The 23283-nt window shown below is 42.8% G+C and overlaps 2 protein-coding genes and 1 long non-coding RNA gene across 3 annotated transcripts in view; all 3 read left to right on the top strand.

The window, feature by feature from the left end:
• LOC130200524 (uncharacterized) overlaps nt 1-23283 on the top strand; it is a 57557-nt gene that overhangs the window by 24385 nt on the left and 9889 nt on the right. The window lies entirely within an intron of this gene.
• Nucleotides 11417-13868, top strand: myf6 (myogenic factor 6). Its single transcript, XM_056424885.1, has 3 exons — nt 11417-11952; nt 13313-13406; nt 13478-13868. The coding sequence occupies exons 1-3, from the start codon at nt 11437-11439 to the stop codon at nt 13576-13578; spliced, it is 711 nt and encodes a 236-aa protein (XP_056280860.1). The 5' UTR covers nt 11417-11436; the 3' UTR covers nt 13579-13868.
• On the top strand, nt 18964-22109 carry myf5 (myogenic factor 5). Its single transcript, XM_056424884.1, has 3 exons — nt 18964-19500; nt 21180-21252; nt 21459-22109. Exons 1-3 carry the CDS (start codon nt 19048-19050, stop codon nt 21662-21664), a joined length of 732 nt encoding a protein of 243 aa, XP_056280859.1. The 5' UTR covers nt 18964-19047; the 3' UTR covers nt 21665-22109.

The following is a 23283-nucleotide window of genomic DNA, read 5'->3' as shown; positions in this document are numbered from 1 at the left end:
GTGTGTGTGTGTGTGTGTGTGTGTGTATGCGAAACCTCAGATAGGCTAGTTAATCCTGAGTCACGCACTGCTTTTGGCTCATCAAAGCACAAACAACAACATCACACTTTCAAAATAAAACGCTTACCGTGCCCGCAGCCTTCCACCGAGGGATGATGCACACAAACTCACACACACACATACACACACACGCACACAACCTCACACACACACACAGTCATCAATGCTCAATTACCCTCTCCTGTGTTTAGACAGTAACGCTAGTCCGGAGGGTCTTGGGTGTGGAGAGCAACCTGTTGAGAATAATTCATGCGAGTGTCAAAAGTGGGAATCTCTGGATTCTCTTACACTTTGTGGGCCACACACGTGAGGCTGGACGAAGCCTTCAGCCCATTCGTCAACCTTCTAGGTATCAATTGTAAATCACGTTTCATTTATTGCCTTCCGCCAAGTCAGACGAGCATAAATATCGCAGTGAGTCAACGGGATCGCTATATTTATTTGGGTTATTTCCAAAGAGGTATTTGAGAGCCCAATGTAGTTCTCCAGATTTGATGAATCCCAGTAAAAGCCACATTCCACTATCGATTTACCCGGATATAGAATTGTTACGCTTTAAAAGACTTCGTCAGGAATATGCATTTTTAAGTTCAACAGTCATTGGTCATTTCTAGATGTCACGCTTCTCTTTGTTGAACCGTTTCACCTCAACTAGAAGGGCGCAGACCTTCAGATGAATGTGGAATGGCTTCTTCCTCGGCGCATAATGCAGCCTGACACCAGATTTTTATGAACATTGGGCTGGTAGTTCTTCCGTAATCCTCCTGACAAACAAACCAGCATACCTGTAACAGTAGAGAGTATGGATGTAAGGAAAGTCAAGCTCATGTCAAATCACTTTGGGAGAAATCACAATTTAAATGTAACCCACTAAATATGAGTAACAGATGCTCTGTTGGTGTCCTGATAATAATATTTAAAGTCACTTGCTTAGGAGTGTCCACTTTATTTCTCATCTTCCTACTTCACGGGTGACATTTGATCTGTTTGATGAACAATTTCATAACACTGCGATTTAAAATAAGTAGGCCTGCAACGAATATGAATCCATCGAGTAGATTATTCCTTATTCCATAAATGTCCGACGATGGCAAGATTTTCTATCCTAATATCTCAGAACCCAAGGTGATAACAATTGCTTTCATTTAATTAATGTACAAGGATATGGAACATGCACATGAGACATTACAGCCTGTAAAGTGTAACACATGACTAAAACCAGAAGGCAGTCGTATAGACCAGTTGACTAATGTTAAAGAGACAAAGTTTAGAGCAACTGAAATTGTGTTAAATGCGACAACAATATGCCTCGATATTAATTAAATGTGTGAATCAACAGGATGGAACAGGTATTGGGTAACAAAGGCTCTCCGTAATGGCTGAGCCAGACACGGCTGTGTTCTTTACCCACCGTGGCTTTACGGCTATCAGATTATTGCGTGCATCCAGTCAAAGCTTCAATGCCCTTTGTATCTGTTGTTTTAATGATAGACCCCATATAACCAATTATACAGCGCAGCAGTGCCCCTCTCCTCACTCGTCAGCACTGACATTCATCAATATCCTATTAGTTTCTCCTGGAGCCAGGCGCTTTATTCCCCCCCCCCCCCCTCCCTCCCTCCCACCCACCAAAAAAAGTCTGCTGTTGTTGTTATTCAAGATTCTAATTTTCATTGTAACGCAACACGCTTTGTTCTAGGCTCAGACACTTCTGGAAAAACTAATATTGGTGGATCATTGTCACGCAGGTTTCCATGGCTACAGTCACACTTGCTGATGATTGGATTCATTCTGTGTTATCGCTGGCCACATCCCCGGGCTCCCAGAGGCGGTGTGATCTTAATGATAGCGATGTTCCACCGTATCGTTTACAGGCTTCAACATCAAAGCTGCAAAGAAAGAAGAAGAAGAAGAAGGAAAAAAAACTCAGACTCTCTCTTCTTCTTTTGGAGTTGGATACAATTTCCAAGCTCTTTGCACGATGAAACTTGGGAGAAGTGCCTTTTCTGTACCCCGGGACGCTTGGCACTTATCAAAAAGTACACGAAGAAGAGGCGAAGGGAAACAAAGAGGGCCAGACAGAGGGCAACGGGGGTCGTCGTCTCACCTCACTGGCCAGACGAGAGGTCTCCCATCGTCTGCCGCTGGGTCAAGGCCAGTTCCCCCTCTAAGTCCCCACCAGTGACTCTGTCTGGCCGCCAGACAAGGGATACAACGCCGAGGACTAATCCATCACTCTCCTGAATGAGGACAGAATCAATCAGGAGGGACCTTCAGATCACTCTGAACTAAATCACCATTGGCTGTCAGGTGATAGACTGCAGAGGGCCCAATCTCAGTGTGTGTTACCACCACGACCCGTTGAAACAAAGGCGAAAAGAAGGCATGCGAACAGCTGGTTGGATCTGCTCGCACTATGCGGGGCTTGTTGCTATTTCTGCCTCTACTCTCGATGCTAAATGGGCGACTTATTATTCTTTTCGTCCATTTGCGGGAACAACCCTTTAAGCCAGTCCATCAATACGAGTCCATTTGCAAAGCGGGTTATTGACATTGTCTGACCGGCGCAACGCTCTCGTCGGAGTCGCATAATGCAACGCTCTGAGGTCACGGAGAGTTAGCTGGCAAACGGGCAAGTCAGCGAGCTCTTTCACTCGCTAATTGATGTACTTCAGCCGCTCGGCCTTTGAACTGAATCCCTGCGCCGTCCACCGGAGAGAAGGCAGATGCCGTCAGCGTCGCCGACCCTCTTCGCCTTTGAAACCCAAGCTCCCCCGTCTAACCCAGGCAGCTCAGGGCACGAGTGAGAGGAGCCGTCTGTTAGCTTAGCTCGAGAGACAGCTACTCCCCACCGTCGAGACGGGCCCGCGAGGACGAGGGAGCCGGGCCAAAGAAGATTAGCGGTGTTTTCAGGGGGCGATGCTATCACGCTGGCGGCGGTGACGGTCTCTCGGAGGTTGGCTGGTTGGGCCAAAGCAGAAGGAGGGGAGTCATTGTTTGTGCAGGACTTGAGACTGGACTGGCACTCTTCCAGCCCTGCAGAGGAAGCCTCGAAGGAATTATTGGCCTGTGCGTTTGCGCGTTATCGGCCTAGAGTTTAGTTACTTCCATTTCATGAAAATAACATGTGAGCAACTCAACTTTTCAAATTTGTTTTTCACATTATGTATTTTTTTTTCTTCTATTTCAGCAATCTGGTGTGTTCTCCTGGAATTTTCTGAGTTGTGCGCGCATACACAATGTGAATACTCGATGCATGGCACTCTGACAACCCGCCCAAATCCTGCAAAGTGGAAATGTTCTGTCTCAGCCAGAACCCAAAATGTGTTCTGAGTATTAAGGTTATGCGGCTTCTCGGGGTTATGGAAATATCCAGTTTGTGTTTCTCCCCTAGATTTAACGATCTGCTCATAATTTGAGGCAACAGTTTGAAAAATAAGGCTGAGATGAAAAGGGTAGTTTGGGTTGAGTGGTCACAACACACAGTGTGAACAGTCAGAGAAAACATATGTTTTACATGTCACTCGTGGCCACACTGAATGTCAGGCAAGTGGATAGAGTTTGCCAGAAGAAGGGATTCTTCTTGCTGAATATCTGAATCTGCTCAAACTCGCATGTGCTGGTATGACATCTGAAGTTATTTCTGGCCGGTAATGAAACGGGCTAATGAGCCGAGTAACAGGAGAGGAGGAATTCCAGCTCATTGTAGCCACCTGTTGCTGTCTTTGTTTCTGGCCTCCCGAGGCACATGGCTTCTCGTTGATGCCTTTATTTTTTGCAGTTGTCTGCATTGAACTGCTAGCTTTCCCATTCTTGGCATTCCCAATGCCTAAGTAGGGAATTTCTACCTAGAAGTTATGGGGTGGTCACTTTAAAAAGTTTGAACTCGTTACTCGTTGAAAAATATTTGAATGCAGTCAAACGAATCTAATGTGAAGCTATGTTGTAAAATTCATAGGACTTTGTTCATTTGTTGCCTCAGTTGAGTGACACGCTAACGTGAATGTGACGCCCCCTCCTAACATGCAGTGAGCGAACGTACACGCAGATGGTTGGTCACGCTGCTATTTGTGACATAGTTCTTGAGGAAAGGTCAGAGGGAAATATGTCAATGTTTTGAGAATGAGAAAACAAAGCCCCGTGTCCAAACCATACAAGCCGTGGACGGAGTCATACCGGGACTTCATGCATTGGTTTGTCTGTCGCCATCTTGTTGTTCTGCAACCAGAAAAGACACGAGAGGGTCAAGCAGCACCAGTAGGCCTACAACCGAACCGCGTTCTGGGGCGACCAAAAATGTGACAAATGACTTTCATGAACTGAAAACACAATGTGAAAGGGTTAAAGTTGTAAAAATAAAACAAAGACAAGAGTGTGGTAGCAACCTGTCAATCCCAAGGTAGCCCCGTCCCAAAGCTCACTCTGCTTTATAGTCTATTTGACTTTAAATGTGACCAGAATTCACTAAATGAACATCATGCCTTATTAAAAAAAAGACTTGAAACGACAGATTTGCACCATAAACTCATGTTTATTGAGGTAATAAATCAAGTGAGAAGTATAGAGACATGTTCTCATGGACTTCCACACAATCGGACTTGTGTTTACAACCAGATGTGTCGCCCCTAATGGCCAATAGGGGGAATGCAGGTTTAAGGCACCTCTGCATTGTTTTTACTTTTCAGAACCGGCGACCGCCGACTGATTCAAACATCAACCCATCCATCATCTTTAACCGCTTACGCTGTTCAGGGTCGTGAGGAGGCTGGAGCTGAACAGGTTGCCAGACTATCGCAGGAGATAACCATGGACGCTCACATCCACACCTGCGGGCAACTTAAAGTCATCCATGAACCTCAGCTGCATGTCTTTGGACTGTGAGAGGAAGCTGAAGAGAACCCACGCTGACAAAATATGTAAACGACACACAGAAGGGCCGGGGATCGAACCCCCGGTCCCCTGATCCAAACGTAGTCGAGTAACAATACAACTTTGATCGTTGACAACAATAAACAACAATACAGAGACTGAAGAAATGATCCATCCATTTTTCGTTCTCAGTTTTGGATCAATCTCTGATGAACTTCTGACGTACCAACATAATTTATTCATCACAATCCCCAACAACTCTGCTCCACTCATTTACCAACCTCCCTTTGCAGTCGGAAGACCGGAGGCCCTGAAGGTCAAAGGGGTCGTGAACCCAGGTGAGGCATTGTCATCGGCCCCATGACCAGGGTACTTAACCCCTTATTGGCTAATCCATATCCCAGGTGTGGAGCTGGGTTATATACGGTGTGTCCGTCACGGCGATCACAGTTTCCTCTAAAACAGCCCAATGAGTGCGCAGCCTGTCGGCGGGAAGCGGTCCAGTTAAGCCCGGGGTAGGTGGAGGACAGGAGGTGTGTGGGGGAGGGGCGTAGCGAGAAGAGGTCCCGCAGTTCATGTTCATTATCAGTTCCGTTTGTGACCCCCATGTCAGCACTGGTCCTAACTGGATCCCACTTCTATCACTCGCTGCAAGGGAGAATTATCACATGGACAAGCTCGGTTATGAACTGTAAGAAAACACGATACTGCAGGCAGGACGTTTATTTACAAGCGTGTGGAAATTTAAGATGAGCGAAAAAGAGAGAGGATAATAAATTCGGCAAAGTGTTGTTAGTTTAAACTACAGTCAATTATAATGTGCATTCAATAGCACCAGTTTAATGACCATAATTACTTTCCTGGGGGTAAATGGAGCACCGACTGCTGGCTTCACACATACTTCTCCAGGTCGGATGAGAACGAGAACGGAATAAGTCTTTGAAATATTTAGTTTTAAATATTTCTACCAAATAGTAATAATGGCTTGATCTCTTTATTTTCATTTATAATAGCAAACGTGAAGTTAATGTCAAAAATAGAAGAAAAAAATATATTTTTAAAGAATGGAGAAGAGAAAAGAGTAAATTCTAATTATTTCACCAATATAGAAGTTATTATCCTTTAACATGATCCTGAGACGTTAGAATGACTGCAGTTCACTGATGTGTATTATTAAGTCTCTCTCACTTCGGTCAACTATTCACCGCAGACAAAACGTTTAAATCTCTGAGTCCCACAGCAGGAGATGTTATCTGTCCCTGCTAGGATCTTGTCCTACTTTGAATTCGAGGTGCTGCCAGAGAGCAGACACACTTTCTTTATGTTTTATTTTTTTGTTCCTTATGAATTGCATGTGGCTGGAAGCAGGGACATCTGGGAGGATGAACCTACCAACTTATGTTACCCCAACTACCCCACACAATTTCAGCATTTATCTGAAATGCTGACATTTTGTTCCAAATCCGTAAAACACAACTGTACGTCTAGAACAAGCGAAAGCTAAAAGCTTAACCTCATATTTGGCACTTGTTTTTTTCACACCAGTTTTTGTATATTATTTTCCAGTCTTTGTGCTAAGCTAAGCTAACCGCCTGTAGCTTCATATTTAACAGCATTTTAGCAAAAGAGAATACAAGTGTACTTCCCTACATGTCAAACTGATCAGATTATCCTCATATTGAACAACACAAAAGGAACAAGGCCAGTTCCCCCGAAGCGCTCCGTGATCTCCAGTCGAACACTTATCACTTTACAGTTTACTTTTTCACAAGGTTTCACGATTGAGATGTTGCTCTAAAATGACCTTTTTATTGCAACACAAACTAAAGAAGCAGTTTGTCTTTTATCCTTATGTCAGCTCATAGCCTATACACACTCAGATTTCATCTGCTGTTGACTCAAAACTTCATTGGATTAGATCAATCGAAGCGTCCTGCAGTCCATCCCGACTCCACCTCCTTGCCCGAGAGGCCAGCTCCTACAGTTTTAGTTTCTACCCAGGCTATCCCATGATTCTCCCTGACAGCTGAAGCGGCAACCCCTTGACACTGACGGCAATTTATGGTCCGGTTCAGGATGCACAGTAGCCCCGGGGAGAGAATACAGGATCGGGGGCACAGCAGGGACACAACTCCATTCATCTTTGAAAAGTGTCCACTTCATTTAAGCTCACTGATGGAGGCCTATTTTGGCCTGAAGTCAGGCCTCATTTTGATGTACATTATATTTACCAGCAAACTGTCCGTCATCGTTCATTCATCTTTGTTTGACATTTGTGGCTATCTATTTAGACGAGAATGAGGAAGTGGCAGCGACAGGGAATGCAGCACAAATGTGATTTTGATATTTATGGTAACTATGGGATGCAAAATCTATCTCCCGACAAAACACACTCAGATACACCGCCCACTCGGGAGAACTTAATGCACCACATACAGAGACACATACATACACACACACACACACACACACACACACACACACAGCTCCCGCCAGACGATTTCTGCTGCGTGGCAAGCTCACAAACAGCAAAGCAATAATAAAAGCGATATTGCTTTCCACAGAGTGACTACCCCCTGGGAAAACCTCCCTGCTAGGTATAACAAAAAGAAAGAAAATGTCATGCATTTTGCAACATACATATCTGGAAAAGTGTGCTTTTTTTATACATGAGTTTATTCAGCATTTGTATAAGGTGTCTATGTTCTTAAAATGAAATATATACATTCACATTCTATCCTGCTGTGTTCGCAGTAAGGATACAGCAGCACATGTGCAACATTAATTAGGTTCAACATGTTATTTATACAGTAGTAATTCTTTTCTTCTATATTAGATTGTGGCTTTACTTAATGTAAGTTATGATTGACTGAGTAAAACATATGTGAATAGGTGTCATGTACTGGTCTTTATAATCAATTTATCCTAAATAGTGCTGAGCCTATAAGCCGCTTGTTAAAGTTACAACTTCATCAACAGAAATTCCATGAAGAGACAGAAATACAATGGGCCACATTATGACGCAGCAGGACCCACACACAGGTGTAATCAATAATATTAATTATGCACCTGCACAGCTGGGGGGGTAAACAACACTTTGAGTCCTGCTTCTTGCATCTGGTTAACATCCCCAAATGTAACCATGCACATGTGACAGTAATAATGCCTTGCCACATATAGATAATAGTCAGAAAAACATGAACATGAAAGATAAATGTTCAGTTTTGCATTAGTTTGATATGATATGATATGATATTCCTTTTTTCATCCCACAGTGGGGAAATTTCAAAAATCACAGCAGCGGTGCACATCAGAGCATCAATGAAAATAAATATAAAACACAAAACAAAATACTAAAAACTAAATACTAATACTAATACTAAATATACAGGGGGAAAATAAAGTAAAGTGCTGAGTAAAGTAAAATGCAGAGTTTGCCAGGATCTCCAGCGATCTACTGCAGTGTGTTGTGCAGCCTGACAGCAGTACATTTCTTCATTATTCTTAGAAACTATAAAACATATTTTTGTTTAAGTCTCATTTAAACATAACTGCAAAGTTACAGAAGCGCTGACATTGACTTCACCACAGTGTGTATTGTGACTTGCACAGGTGGAACTAATCACGTTAATTAGGGCTCTGCTCCGGTGGAGGCGGCGTGCTCGTTAATGATGTTACTCACACCTGCGTTTGACAACACCGACTGACCACTTTGAAAACAGATCAATAAAAGTGAAGCGTGATGATATCTGTGGACTGTCAGCCAGAGGAGGGGGGGGGGAGAAATGATGATGGACACCATTCACGCCAAGCGGTCATAGTCTTGGTTCAGGATCAAAAACTGAAAATAAACGCACAGAAGGATGCCAATCCGTTTTAAAATGTCCACATTGTGCGACTCAAATACGAGGAATTTTTGCAATGTTGTCAGAATGTGAAGAACTAAAATACTCCTATCATATCTTTGGATCCTTTACAGATTATTACAAGATTGTTTGCCCATTTTCCAGTCCTGTGGTCATGTTACAATACGAACAAAGTGCATAGCTCCTAGATGTCGGCTTAGCAGCATGTTTGCCACCAGTTTGCCGTTGGAAGTGATTAGCATTCAGATATATACAGGACTGTCTCAGAAAATTAGAATATTGTGATAAAGTTCTTTATTTTCTGTAATGCAATTAAAAAAACAAAAATGTCATGCATTCTGGATTCATTACAAATCAACTGAAATATTGCAAGCCTTTTATTCTTTTAATATGGCTGATTATGGCTTACAGCTTAAGAAAACTCTAAAATCCTATCTCATAAAATTTTAATATTTCCTCAGACCAAGTAAAAAAAAAGATTTATAACAGCTGAGTGTTTGTCAAGGCTCAGGAAACCCTTGCAGGTGTTTCGAGTTAATTAGACAATTCAAGTGATTTGTTTAATACCCTACTAGTATACTTTTTCATGATATTCTAATATTTAGAGATAGGATATTTGAGTTTTCTTAAGCTGTAAGCCATAATCAGCAATAAATCAGAATAAAAGGCTTGCAATATTTCAGTTGATTTGTAATGAATCCAGAATGCATGACATTTTTGTTTTTTTAATTGCATTACAGAAAATAAAGAACTTCATCACAATATTCTAATTTTCTGAGACAGTCCTGTATATATATATATAAAGGAATTAAAACCACAGGGCTGATATGAATACTTCTTCTCACTTGGCCTCTCTTCTACAGTCGGCGTGATGTGAATGACTGAAGAGATACCATGTTGGCTGGTAATAGTGTTTCAGACACCCTGGCCTCACAAATGATGAAAAGCCTCCGTGACTCCCCCAACAACGTAACAGAAGCCCGGAGTGGGGTGTGAGGGGGGTTGGGGGCTATCCAGGGTAAAAGTAAAACCCAACTCGTACTGCGGACAAACAAAAATAGGAATCTTGTCACATTCCCCCTCGTGAGTTTTCCAATTGAAGAACTTTTAGCTTGCAGCAAAAATCCCCCAAAGCTATATATCACCTCGTCACAGGCTTTTATCTCATTTATGAATCTGAGATGAATGAGCCACGTTTCTATTTTTAACATCCCCTGCATGCGTTTCACAAAGCTGTTTTGACACTGCACATTCCAATCTATTTATGTTGAGATTTTCTGCACGTTACAATCGACCATTCCATTCCCACCAGCTAAAAACAGGCACAACACATCTTAAGTGTGTTTAGGATTGCGTTACTCCCATATATGAATGATATTTGACTTTTTATTATTACCTTGAATAAGATGTTGGGCAGTATGTTCAACCTTTGCATCCGATAATCCAACATGACATGCTTGTCATTTTTTGGGTAACACAATCAAGAGTTAAATTTGTTTTTAGCCTCTTGGGGGTAGTGGAAACAATTTCTGCACTGACGTATTATTATCACAATATGACATGGCGAGTGGAATATGAAGTGCTGATGTACGGAAGTTATGTGATTTAAAAACTAAGTCACTTTTGGGGTAAAAATACCTACAGAAGTGGCGTTACTTACAAAAGGATTAAATAAGTTAAATTTTGGGCTAAAAAAACAATTAAGTGTCGTTACTGAAGTACAGAAGTAGCATGATGAATAAGTCAAAGTTCAGGTTAAAAATGTTTGGGGGAGTTGCGTTACTTATGTACAGAATTTACATGACTAAGTATATTTTGGGATAAAAAAACTATGGAATTGGCATTTTTTAGGGACGGAAGTTATATGACAAAAAAGTAAACTTTGGGGTTAAAATAACGACAAATGTTTTGTGACAAATAAGTAATTGTTGATATCCAGTTTCACACAGGAAAAATGTCTTTATGTATGTATGTGTGTAGGTATGTATGTGTGTATGTATGTATGTATGTATGTGTGTGTCTCTGTGTGTATGTGTGTATGTGTGTATGTATGTATGTATGTGTGTTTGTATGTGTTTATGTATGTATGTATGTGTGTTTGTATGTGTGTATGTATGTGTGTTTGTATGTGTGTATGTGTGCAAACTTGATGTACATAGGGATAATAAACTGCTGCAGAAGGACAACATCTGGCATTTTTCTTTCAAGTGGCACATTACTGATTTAAAAACTAATAAAGCCATTAGTTATAAACCCCTTAAGGAATGTAATAAATGTTGATATGTTGACTTTTTACTGGGAGTATTATGTCTTTCACTTTCTCAGTGGCTGCATATGGGGAAAATCTCTGCGCTGCCATTTTGTCCGGATGCAGATATTCGAAGCACCTGTCATGAAACCCGAGATGACATTTCTATAAACCTTAATGTATGCATTCCCTGCACAATGTCTGTATGGTTGCAAAGACCTTTTGAAAGAAGAAGAAGAAAGAAAAAAAGAAAAAAAAGATGCTTGATGCAGTGTGGCAGCCAAAGTGTTGGGTAGAGTTTCACATTCTATATATAAGCCTGGTGACTTGTGTCCCTGCTGCTCTGTTTGAATGCCAGTCACACTGTCAAAACAGAGAGAGGGGCGCCACAATATGATGGACCTTTTTGAGACCAACCCTTATCTTTTCAATGATTTGCGCTATTTGGAAGAAGGGGATCATGGACCACTACAGCACCTGGACATGTCCGGGGTGTCCCCTCTGTACAACGGCAATGACAGCCCGCTGTCCCCGGGCCAGGAGAACGTCCCGTCGGAGAGCGGGGGGGAGAGCAGCGGGGAGGAGCACGTCCTCGCACCCCCGGGTCTCCGCGCGCACTGCGACGGCCAGTGTCTCATGTGGGCCTGCAAGATCTGCAAGAGGAAATCGGCGCCGACGGACAGACGCAAGGCCGCCACGCTCAGGGAGAGGCGGAGGCTGAAGAAGATCAACGAGGCGTTCGAGGTGCTGAAGAGGAAGACCGTGGCCAACCCCAACCAGAGGCTACCCAAGGTGGAGATTTTACGCAGCGCCATCAGCTACATCGAGGGTTTACAGGATCTGCTGCAGACGCTGGACGAGCAGGACAACACGCAACACGGCTCATCGCACAAGTTCAAAGAGCACAGTGTAAGATATCGTTCGAAAAAAAATCCTCCCGGCATTCCCATGATATCTCTCCGCAGTCTGCCAGCGGGCCTGTGGCATTCAGATGACTTTATAATGACGTCACGATGACTGAATGACGTGTTTTTATTCCGCATTGTATCCGTGATATCCCTTATACTAGTTCTGCATGTGCTTGTAAGGTGACTATGGTGCTATTAATTACATTATTTGGACTTTTTTATTGACTTTTATTCCAGTTGGCACTAACAGTATATAGTATTCAGTACGTCACTGGTGTTAATGTTGTGTCACTACGTATGTTTTGTTAGGCTTTATCTATAATATTCATTACCTTCGCATTGAAAATGCGGAAGGTTATGTTTTGATCGCCGTGTATTTATTTATTTATTTATTTATTTGTATGCGTGTTATTCGCATAACTAAAAAAGTATTAAACCGAATCGCATGAAATTTGGTGGGATGATTGGTTATTATCCGGGGACCATTTGATTAGATTTTGGGATCGATCGGGTCAAAGGTCAAAGGTCATGAAAAGGTCAAAATCTTCTTTTTACCATAGCGCGGTCAATTTTTATCCAATTGGCATGCAACTAATGCCAACATGTTCATAATTCAATGCCCAATCTTGTGATATGCGAAGAAGATTTTGACCTTTTCATGACCTTGACCTTTGACCCGATCGATCCCAAAGTCTAATCAAATGGTCCCCAGATAATAACCAATCATCCCACCAAATTTCATGCGATTCAAGAAGATGTTGACCTTTTTCATAACCTTGACCTTTGACCCGATCAATCCCAAAATCTAATCAAATGGTCCCCGGATAATAACCAATCATCCCACCAAATTTCATGCGATTCGGTTTACAACTTTTTTTGTTACGCGAATAACACACATACAAATAAATAAATAAATAAATAAATACACAGCGATCAAAACATAACATTCCGCATTTTCAATGCGAAGGTAAAAAGTATTAAACCGAATCGCATGCAATTTGGTGGGATGATTGGTTATTATCCGGGGACCATTTGATTCGATTTTGGGATCGATCCGGTCAAAGGTCAAGGTCATGAAAAGGCCAACATCTTCTTTTTACCATAGCGCGGTCAATTTTTATCCAATTGGCATGCAACTAATGCCAACATTTTCATAATTCAATGCCCAATCTTGTGATATGCGAAGGTATGCGCTCTACCGAGTGCCCGTTCTAGTTTGTATTTGTTTTTTTATGTCTGTCAAAAGTTTTTGTTTGTTTGTCAACTGCTAATTTGGCGATCACTTCTTATATGTATGCATGAGGTTTAATGGTAACTGACCAAACACATGCATGGATAACATGTGATGTGTGTTGTTCCAGGTGGCCAGTCATGAGTACCACTGGAAAAAGTCCTCCGAGACCTGGCCGACCTCTGCCGACCATTCCACTGCAGCCATGATAAACCAGAGAGAAGGTACGTCTGTCAACAGTAAATAAAAACACGAAATGAAACTATCATTAAAGTCCTTTTATTTTGTTTTTTAGGAACCAGTGAGTCTTCTGGGGCCTCCAGCCTCCTGCGTCTGTCCTCCATCGTGGACAGCATCACCAATGACGACAAAATCCACTTCAGCGAGGGCGTTTGAGAAAACTGAAACGAGCTCCACTAGACGGCAAATTTCGGAAATTTACGTTATTTATGTCTCTAAGTTATTTCCTTTATATTCAGCCATTCTGGCTTTTCTGTTTTGTTATGTAGTCTTTCATTTGTAAAGCAGGAACAACACATTTGTACATATTTTATAATAAAGTGATGTTTAGATTTTATTTATTTTATATTAAAAAAACATAACGCTTTTTTTTTCATGAAAGCTGATATTGTATTTAAATGTTTGTACATACTGACCAAGACCATAAATAAAACAATGACTTCACAGTTAAACGTGTTTTGCTTTTTAAAGCATAAACTAAATGATTTAACGGTACTTTGATAAAGCACATTAGTGCTTTTTTAAAAATCAGCCTTAATCTTCGAGACCAATTCTGAGGACCGTTTGGGATTAATCTAATCAGGACATTATGAAATCTTGTAAATCAGTGTTAGTGACGGATTATCTTGCATGAGTGATGTGTGTGATGTGTGTATGAAGTATTCAACGTCTCCACGATGCAAGTTACTCCTCCCTTTTAAGCAACAAGACTACTTCGTTAGCTTTTTGGAAAACATTGTTGTCCAAATAACTACGAATAGTGACTTAAGTACAGAAGTCACATGACAAACACATCATTCCTCGAGCTGGTTTATGTCAGCGGGTTAAGTCCAGCGTGCTTTCGTGCCATCGAGCAGCTCTGGTCCCTTTCCCCTCGCCGCCATGGAGACTCCAGACCGGCTGCTCCGGAGACAGAGGCAGTGAGGTGGAGGGACAGCTGGCTGTAAATCTGCTCTCATTGGTGCTCTTGATGAACAGTAAAATTCATCAAATTCAGACTTGCATGCCATAACCTCATTGTCTAAGCTGCTGCAGCTGGATTGCACGTCGACGCCGCGTTGGGGCTTTTGCCATACACGGAGGTGGGCGTCGTTTCATCCCTCGGCCCTTTGCCAACACCCCCCCCCCCGCCCCCCCCGGAAAAAAATGCCGGGGGTGGACTTGGGTTTAGACCTTGGGGAGACGTTTGCACTAATCTCCATCGTTGTATTCCTCATTCTTCAAGTGCATGCTGGAAAAGGAGAGGCCGTTCTATGGGGTCAAATTATATTTGACAAGCAGAGGCAACTCAAGCATCACACCACATATAGTATCTTTAAGATTTTAAATATCAATAAGAAGTTGCTCTATATATATTTTAAAAAACACATTACCACTTCAAGGTCTACCAGTTCCCCCATAGCATTCACGGCTGTTAGAGATCCGTATACGTTAAATATAATAGTTTGCTGCCGGGCTGCTTCTCTTTTGTTCCAGCTGGCCTCCAGCAGGACTGATCCCAGAGCAGTAACTGGAGTCGCCTCCACACACGGCGTGCCTCTCCTCCGTGTCGCATGTTGGGGACACGGATCTTGGGCAGCGGGTGTGTGAGTCCAAAGCCCACTGGGATACTGTAGTGATCTGAGCCATTCGGTCTTAATTCATCATCACTGGGCTCATAGCGGCATGGAAATCCATTTAGTCTTGTTTGTCATGTATTGACATGAGAGAGGGGGGTGGGGGGGGGGGGCTGGGGGAGGGGGGGTTGTTGATGATGTGCTGGTCTCCCTCAGATCTCTGTGGACAACACAAAGCCCAGGTTGACCTTTGGGACTCTGCCTCATCTCTCAGGCCTACAGACACACACACACACACACACATGTCCATGCAAAGTGTCGCACATGTGTCCGGATTATTAGAATCAATGTAGCATCCAACGAGGGGAAAACAAAGCTATTTCCAACCAGCAGGGAGAGTTCATGCTTAAGTTTGAAGGTCAGCTCCTTTTTCTGTGTTTTTAGTGTCTGAAAAGTTCGCTGAGTGAGCTCTTCCAGATGCCGAGATGCTCCACTCGACCATTTTAAAGGACTCTTTCAACAGCAGCTGTGAAGCTTTTAAATGACATGTAATCCGTGCATGTTCCCGAGATATAAGAGAAGTGTATTTTACTTTTCTTTTGATTAGATAAATTGGATTTGTTTCAAACATGTAACTATTAATGAGGAAAGAAAAGAAGAATAACCAAGAAAATAAAGAGTAAACATGTTCGGCACATGCTAAATAAACTAAATACATATTTTGTTTCAAAAGAAGTCCCACCCCTTTCTAAAACAACATAATGTTGATCATATTTACAACTAAAGGGTCATTTTATAATGATAAAAAGAACAATCAGCAACTGCAAAAATCTAAACATGTTTGAGGTTTCACATTTACTACATTTTTTCTTCTTTTCTTTTACACTTTTATGGATAAATAAATTTGTTCTCATCTATATTTTGCTACTTTTAAGTTTCACTCATAATGATCCACATATATATCTTATATTTGTGGCCATTCTGCATAACTGCAAAATCATTTTTACCTATTTTTACTGACTGAAAATACTAACTTATACTTTTAATTACATTTTGTATGCAGGTCTTACTTGTAGTACTTGTAATACTTGCAGTATTTTCCACACATTTGTATAAAAGTGCATAAATACTCTCTCACTGAGCTGCATTAGGAGCTCTCCCTAATCCTGAGGTGTCCCTTTTCAACACAACGATTCATATCTTTTTCCAAATATCCAGTTTTGTGTGTAGAAAGCAGACAGAAATGTGATCCCTCTAAACATAATGTGGTTTTAATGGACTCCTGCCCACTCACAGCAGTGTTACTTCACCACACGCTGCAGCTCCACGGGTATCTGCTAATTTAACGCCTGTTTGCTAATGACTGCTTTTGACCTAAATTGTCGATTTTAACTTCGACAATCACAGTGTGCCCTCGTAAAAAGAAGTGTTCGGTTCAACTTGGGCACTTATTACGGTCTCACATTTGAATTTTTGGTTATGAACCTGCTTTTTGTGCTATTAGAAGACAATTTGCTGTAAAAGCTCCACATCCAGCTGTTTTCCTTATGTCTACTCCATCAGACCACAAAGAAACAGCTCTCTATCTCTCTCTCCCTCCCTCTCTCTCTCTCTCTCCTCTATAACTTAACAGGGATTTCAGTGTTACCGATGACACCATATCATTGTCATTTGGCTGTGAAGGCCGTGTTTTAAAAGTCAAAGTTGATGAAAGGCGAGTTATAGGGGGGGATAAGCCCGGAGGCTTGAATGCTCGGCTTCATCCAGACTTTTCTTGAATATCCTGCTAGGAAAAGGAGCTGGCAGTGCACCTCTATCTGCTCTGTGCCAAACAAATGCTGTTGCCACTCAAAATCTGTTTTTTTTGTTTCACTATTACAGTCGAGAGTGTGTGAGTGTGTGTGTGTGTGTGTGTGTGTGAGGAGGGGGGGGGGGATTAGCCTCAGATTTGTTTGTATTACACTTTCTTTCTCTCTATTCTCATAATTTCTCTTTGAATTATCTCATGCATATCTTCACTTTAAAGAAACACTGACACCTAAAAAACAGCCTTTTTTTACTGTTATATTGTTTATCATATTCTATCGTAGCCGAAATCTACACATTTTTATTTTCGATATTTTGTCTTTAACTTGTTCCCAGTGTTTATCGTCACACAACAATCACCTCGTCAAATTTCTCAGATGTGCAAAACCAATGGCAATAAACATAAATAAAGTTTCTGAATCTGAATTCAAAATCATAATGATGTTAGACGAGAATTTAATTAAAACTCTAATTTCACCCCGTGTTTTGTGAGTAAAAACAATCCTCAGAGAGTGAATACCGGAGGAGCTTCACGAGCTTGTGTGTCGCAGGAATGCCGGTGACAGATCGCCTCTGTGCGCAGCCGCGTATTAAGTCAAGGCGCGAGGCACTTTAGAAGAAATAAGGTTTTCAGACGTGACGGAGATGGACATAAAAAGATCACCTCCTGCCCTTCACTTAACTCGGTCTCTGACCCTTGAGAACAACAAGAAAGCAAACTCCAAGAGAGTTCCCAAGGGACCGGATCCGGCGAGGGCCCCCGCGCGCAGCGACTGCGCCGATGCGGAGTCCCCCCCCACCCTCTCCAAGTCACACCATGTGCCTCGATCAGCTCTCGGGGTTGATCGCAGGTTTTCTCATTGGCGACGTTGTTCTCCAGGCCTTTGATCGGCGGGCCCCGATGTCTTCCTCAGCTGTGCCCCCAATGCGAATTGCAGCGCCCGAAGGCCGCCGAGGGCCGCCGGGGCCCGCGCGCTGTTTTCTTAGGTGCGCGCAGTTCCCAGAGAAGGGGGCTCGCCAAACGCTTTGACACATTGTGAGAAATATCCGCATTGTATCCTTGTAAGCTGTCAACAACGTGATTACCTAAACAAGTCGGCTCGTTCGGGGTCGAGCTGCCCCCCCCCCTCCCCAATCCTGCAAATAAAGACAATTAAAGTTCACAATTTTGGAGCAGTTTATAATATCGCCATCTTTATTTTCCAGAAATTGATGGCAGCAACAACAACACAAAAAAGAGGCAGAATCTCTTCTAATGTGATGAACTTTTAAAAATATATATAAATGTAGTATATCCGGTTTTTTAAATCCATTATTTTCCCTTCAATTAAAATAAAAATGATAAAAATAAAAAAACATCTTTGCATTCCTCGGTGCTCTAAGCCGCCCCGCCATCTGCTGTGTGCTGACATTGAAGCGCTCCTCTTTGTGTCAATATACTTTTAATGGTTAGAATTTGGTCCTCGGGAGCAAAATGGCGCGGGCACTTGAGCGCTGGTGTCAATTGTGTAATTGCTGTTTTTAATGAGGGTAAAAAAACGGGGAGGATCGCCTCATTCGCGGCACCTTCGGTGCTGAGCTCGCTCTGGGTGTTTTTAGAGGTGGAGGGGGGGGGGGGGGGGGGCTTACCACTGCAACGTGAATTCACGGGGCTTGAAATGTTACACCTTGCCTTGCAGCTGGGCTGCATCGGCAACGCTGTTGTCCGCGCCATAACAAAATTGGCCCCGCGTGCTTCCCTACAAGTGGTCGCCCTCCATTCTCTGCACAGTTTGACTAAAAAACAAAACGGACACTTCTGAACGTCTTCGCGGGCGAAAGGGGTGCGACTTTCGTCGTCGGCCTTCGACGCGACGTCAGGGCCAAAGGTCCGGAGCGCTATGCGTTGTGTTCGCCCGCGGCCTCGCGGGAGAAGAGAAGGAGAGCGCGGTGATGAGTAGGAAAACACCAGTAAGTGCAGATGTGGGGAACTCTGCAGGGTACTGGGGGGCGATCGGGGATGGGGCAGGGAGGGAGCTGAGCTAACCCCGGCCTGCCTTCTGGCTGGACCAATGGGCCATGGTAATTAGATCTGGCCAATGTGGGCCCTGGGCTCTGGCCTGGGGGCATATAAGGGGGGCCTGGGGCAACAGACCCCTCACATCACTCAGAGGTCTCCTCTCTCTCTCTCTCTCTCAACCCCACTCCTTCTTTCCTCCTCGCGCCCATCTCTCCATCCGTCCAGACTTCTTTTTTTAAAATTATTATTACCCTCCCTGCAAACATGGACATCTTCTCCCCGTCGCAGGTCTACTACGACGCGTGCGCCTCCTCTCCGGACAGCCTGGAGTTTGGCCCCGGCGACGCCGAGCTCGACGGCTCCGAGGAGGACGAGCACGTGAGGATCCCCGGGGCCCCCCACCAGCCGGGCCACTGCCTCCAGTGGGCCTGCAAGGCCTGCAAGCGCAAGTCCAACTTTGTGGACCGCCGGCGGGCCGCCACCATGCGCGAGCGCCGGCGGCTGAAGAAGGTCAACCACGCCTTCGAGGCTCTGAGGCGCTGCACCTCGGCCAACCCCAGCCAGCGGCTGCCCAAGGTGGAGATCCTGCGCAACGCCATCCACTACATCGAGAGCCTGCAGGATCTGCTGCGGGAGCAGGTGGAGAACTACTACGGCCTCCCCGGAGGCAGCGGCTCGGAGCCCGGCAGCCCGCTGTCCAGCTGCTCCGACGGCATGGTAAGACCTCCGATCCACATGTTCAGCCTCGGCGCGCAAACATCTGGCTGCGAAAAGAACGACGCGCGGGACAACTTCATCTCGCGGGAGCTTTTTCCCCTGAAAGGGCCGTTTATTGTTCGATGAAGCCTCTTCAGAGGCTTACACTACCGTTCAAAAGTTTGGGATCACTTAGAAATGACTTTATTTTTCAAAGAAAAGCACTGTTTTTTCAATAAAGATAACATTAAATTAATCAGAAATACACTCTCTACATTGTTAATGTGGTAAATGACTATTGTAGGTGGAAACGTCTGGTTTCTAATGAAATATCTCGAGAGGTGTATAGAGGCCCATTTCCATCAACTATCACTCCAGTGTTCTAATGGTACATTGTGTTTGCTAATCGCCTTAGAAGACTAATGTCTGATTAGAAAACCCTTGTGCAATTATGTTAGCACAGCTGAAAACAGTTATGCTGGTGATATAAGCGATACAACTGGCCTTCCTTTGAGCTTGAAGTTTGTAGAACAAAATTAATACTTCAAATATTAATCATTATTTCTAACCTTGTCAATGTCTTGACTATATTTTATATTCATTTGAGAAATAAAAGTGTGATTTTTCATGGAAGACACAAAATTGTCTGGGTGATCCCAAACTTTTGAACGGTAGTGTATATTTGAGCCCTGGTGTCAGTTCTCATAACCATGTAGAGGATTTCATTTCAAAATAGAGCCTGGATTTATAATCCAGGAAGCTATTAGTCAAAAGAGGCTTGTTTTGCCCCCAATGACCTCAATTACATTGCCTCTCCGCGCGTGTCATACTCGACTCTAGAATCGATGATGTCGCCGTACCAGTGTCTGGTGTGTATGTGCTGATTGTTATTAAAGGTCAGGCTGAACTAGTTGTGCTCAACAGTTTGAAGGTGTCAGTATATGCAGCGAATACAAAAGAACTTATCATGCAGGATGGAGTAATGGCTTTCCCACCACCGGACACTTTATAGCCCTAATAAACCGAGCTAAATCCACCTTACTGAAGTCTGGCAGGAATATTTTTAAAAAATGGGGGCGCTTTCCTGCATTCCATCGCGACTGCATGTTCTGTGCACCGCTGCCAGGATTTTCTGCAGATTTACTGGGAGAAAGTGTCATCTTGCACAAACCGGTGTTGCTTCCACTGATGCAATCGATTCGGCACGCTCGGAGAGCCTCGGCGAGGGGAAGGGAGCGCATTCGGCCACTTTGACTTTAAGGTGGAAGTGAAATAAAAGAAGCCCATAACTTTGGAATTTAGGATTTATTAGCCTGTCCAAAATATGGTGAAGGGCATCACTTGTTTTTGCACTTTTCCTTCTTCTTTCTAGATATATATATATATATATATATATATATATATATATATATATATATACGTCTTTATATATATATATATATATAAATATATATATACTTCTTTCTATATATATATATATACTTCTTTCTATATATATATATATATATATATAAATATATATATATATAAAAAGAAGTAGGAAAAGTGCAAAAACAAGTGATGCCCTATATATATTGGATATTGGATATATGGAATGTATGCATATATATGTATGTGTTTATATTTATATTTATGCAACCATAACCCATTTTCTTTTGCAAGAATTCAAGGGTACATTTTTATTTTTTATTTCTTTACAGGCCGACAGCAACAGTCCACTGTGGCAACATCTGAATGCAAACTACTGCAACAGTTATTCATACGGCAGGAACGGTGAGACCTTTGGGTTGCGGCCTGATGTTGTGAATATGACGTGCATGCAAGCCGAGTGCTTAAAAAAATAAAATAATAATAACTTTGAATTTGAAATGCATGTTTTGAGAGTCTTATCTTATAAGAAGAACCACAGATATGATGACCATTTTTCTTCTTCTTGTGTGTGCTTTTGAATAACCATATGTCCTGTGTCTTCCTCTCAGAGGGTCCCGGAGACAAGGCCGTGGGAGCCTCCAGTCTGGAGTGCCTCTCCAGCATCGTGGACCGGCTGTCCTCGGTGGAGAGCAGCAGCTGCGGCCCGCCGCCGGCTCTGAGAAACACGGCCACCTTCACCCCCGGCAGCTCCGACTCGCAGCCGTGCACGCCGGAGAGCCCCGGATCATCCAGGCCCGTCTACCACGTCCTGTGAGGGACACGGCGCCGCCGCCGCCGCCGATATTTTGCCACGTGGGCCAAAGAGATAAAAAAGAACACGCCCCGTCTGAAGGAGACTCGGCTCGTATCTGAGGGACCAAGCAGCTTTTATATTGTACATGAGATTGTAAATAATGTAAATGGCCATTTATTCTATACATGCTATTATACCCAGTGAGACATATTTAATTATGACAAGTTAATGTTGCATTATTCCGACATGAAGTGGTATTTAAAGCAGTTTTCTCTCTTTCCATGCTGTCAGGGACATTAAATCGTTCACCTTTTTTGTATAAAAGTTTGAGCTTTTTTGTTTTTTTCTTCCTCTTCTGTTCCTTTGTGACCATGTGCTCAAATATTTATCACCACGTGTAATAAGATAAAATTATAGTGGAGGAATATGGTCCGAGTTCTTACTTCTAATAAATTTGAAGAACAGCAACAAATAATTTCTGTGTTATTTTTAAGTATTTTTTAAAGAGATGAAACTGTAACACATTATCTAAATGCCAGTGCTGTTTCCAGCATCATAATACTAATTAGCAACTGTCTAAAGATGCATCATCATCTGGTTTCATTCCTTTCAGATGGCAGATTATTGTGTGTTTACATGACGATGAGTCCAGAAAAAGCCTTTAAAAAAATAAAAAATTAGAAGGTCAAGTTATTCCTCACACCACGCTGTCGACTGTCTCCAGCTAACAAGGTGTGGAAATCACATTAGGAGCTGATAGAGGTCAGCGGATGCCATTAATCATGTGACGCTGCTGTAACCACCCATGCCCATACTGCGTATGAGTCACACAGCAGAGTGAAAAAGAACATTTAATTATGATTTTCTCCTATAAAGCACGGATTTTAAACAAAAAACGACAAACCTGTTCACAACAGATGACATCACTGCAGAGTTTAAGGATTTAAAACGCACATTGTGTCCGTCTTTGATCCCATTTCCGGGGTCTCTTTGCACTGTGTGTGTGTGTGTGTTCAGCGTTGTGTGTACCTGTTTGTTCTTTCCTTCCACATGTGAGTCATCACCAACACCATTGATTACGCCATCGACACCAGGGTTGAGAACAAATGGCCTCTAATTGTACTAGAGGGGGAGGGGGTTACATGCGTGTCATACTGCGTTATGCCTTCGGGCCGAGCTGCATTTAGAATAATTATGTTGTCTCTATATTTCCTTTGTGGTTACTCTTCATGATTACATTCCCTACTTCTTAAATCGAGATTTATTTCTGCTTCCACTGGCTCTAATGCACTCTTTGTTCAATTATAAATAAGTAGACAGTATATACCCGTTTCTTCTCTTAAATGATTTCCACGGTGTATCATAATTCTGCTCCGGTCTTGAGCATTGTGTTCCTTGTTATTGTGTTGAAATAAACTATTCCTGGTCAGCGGTGGAAGACGTTTTCACATCCTTATGTACAAGTTGCAGTACAACAATGGAGACGTGCGAACAAGAACAATGACTGCAATCACAAGCAAAAGTGTAGAAATTGTCTCTGCTAAATGTATTTAAAGTACCCAAAGTAGAAGTACAATAATTCCCTCTTAAATGTCGTGAACTCGAAGGATAAATTATGAAATGGCACTAAAGTAAACTAC

Source organism: Pseudoliparis swirei, chromosome 10 (assembly GCF_029220125.1).
Source record: "Pseudoliparis swirei isolate HS2019 ecotype Mariana Trench chromosome 10, NWPU_hadal_v1, whole genome shotgun sequence".
NCBI lineage: Eukaryota > Metazoa > Chordata > Actinopteri > Perciformes > Liparidae > Pseudoliparis > Pseudoliparis swirei.
The sequence above is the reverse complement of the archived record's forward strand: the minus strand, read 5'-3'. Positions and strand labels throughout refer to the sequence as shown.

Bases quoted from the DNA above. Each gene is read 5' to 3' on its own strand.
- myf6 (XM_056424885.1), top strand. From the start codon at position 11,437: ATGATGGACCTTTTTGAGACCAACCCTTATCTTTTCAATGATTTGCGC. The intron at 11,953-13,312 runs GTAAGATATCGT...GTGTTGTTCCAG, and splicing joins ACAAGTTCAAAGAGCACAGT to GTGGCCAGTCATGAGTACCA. The intron at 13,407-13,477 runs GTACGTCTGTCA...TTTGTTTTTTAG, and splicing joins CATGATAAACCAGAGAGAAG to GAACCAGTGAGTCTTCTGGG.
- myf5 (XM_056424884.1), top strand. From the start codon at position 19,048: ATGGACATCTTCTCCCCGTCGCAGGTCTACTACGACGCGTGCGCCTCC. The intron at 19,501-21,179 runs GTAAGACCTCCG...ATTTCTTTACAG, and splicing joins CCAGCTGCTCCGACGGCATG to GCCGACAGCAACAGTCCACT. The intron at 21,253-21,458 runs GTGAGACCTTTG...TCTTCCTCTCAG, and splicing joins TTATTCATACGGCAGGAACG to AGGGTCCCGGAGACAAGGCC.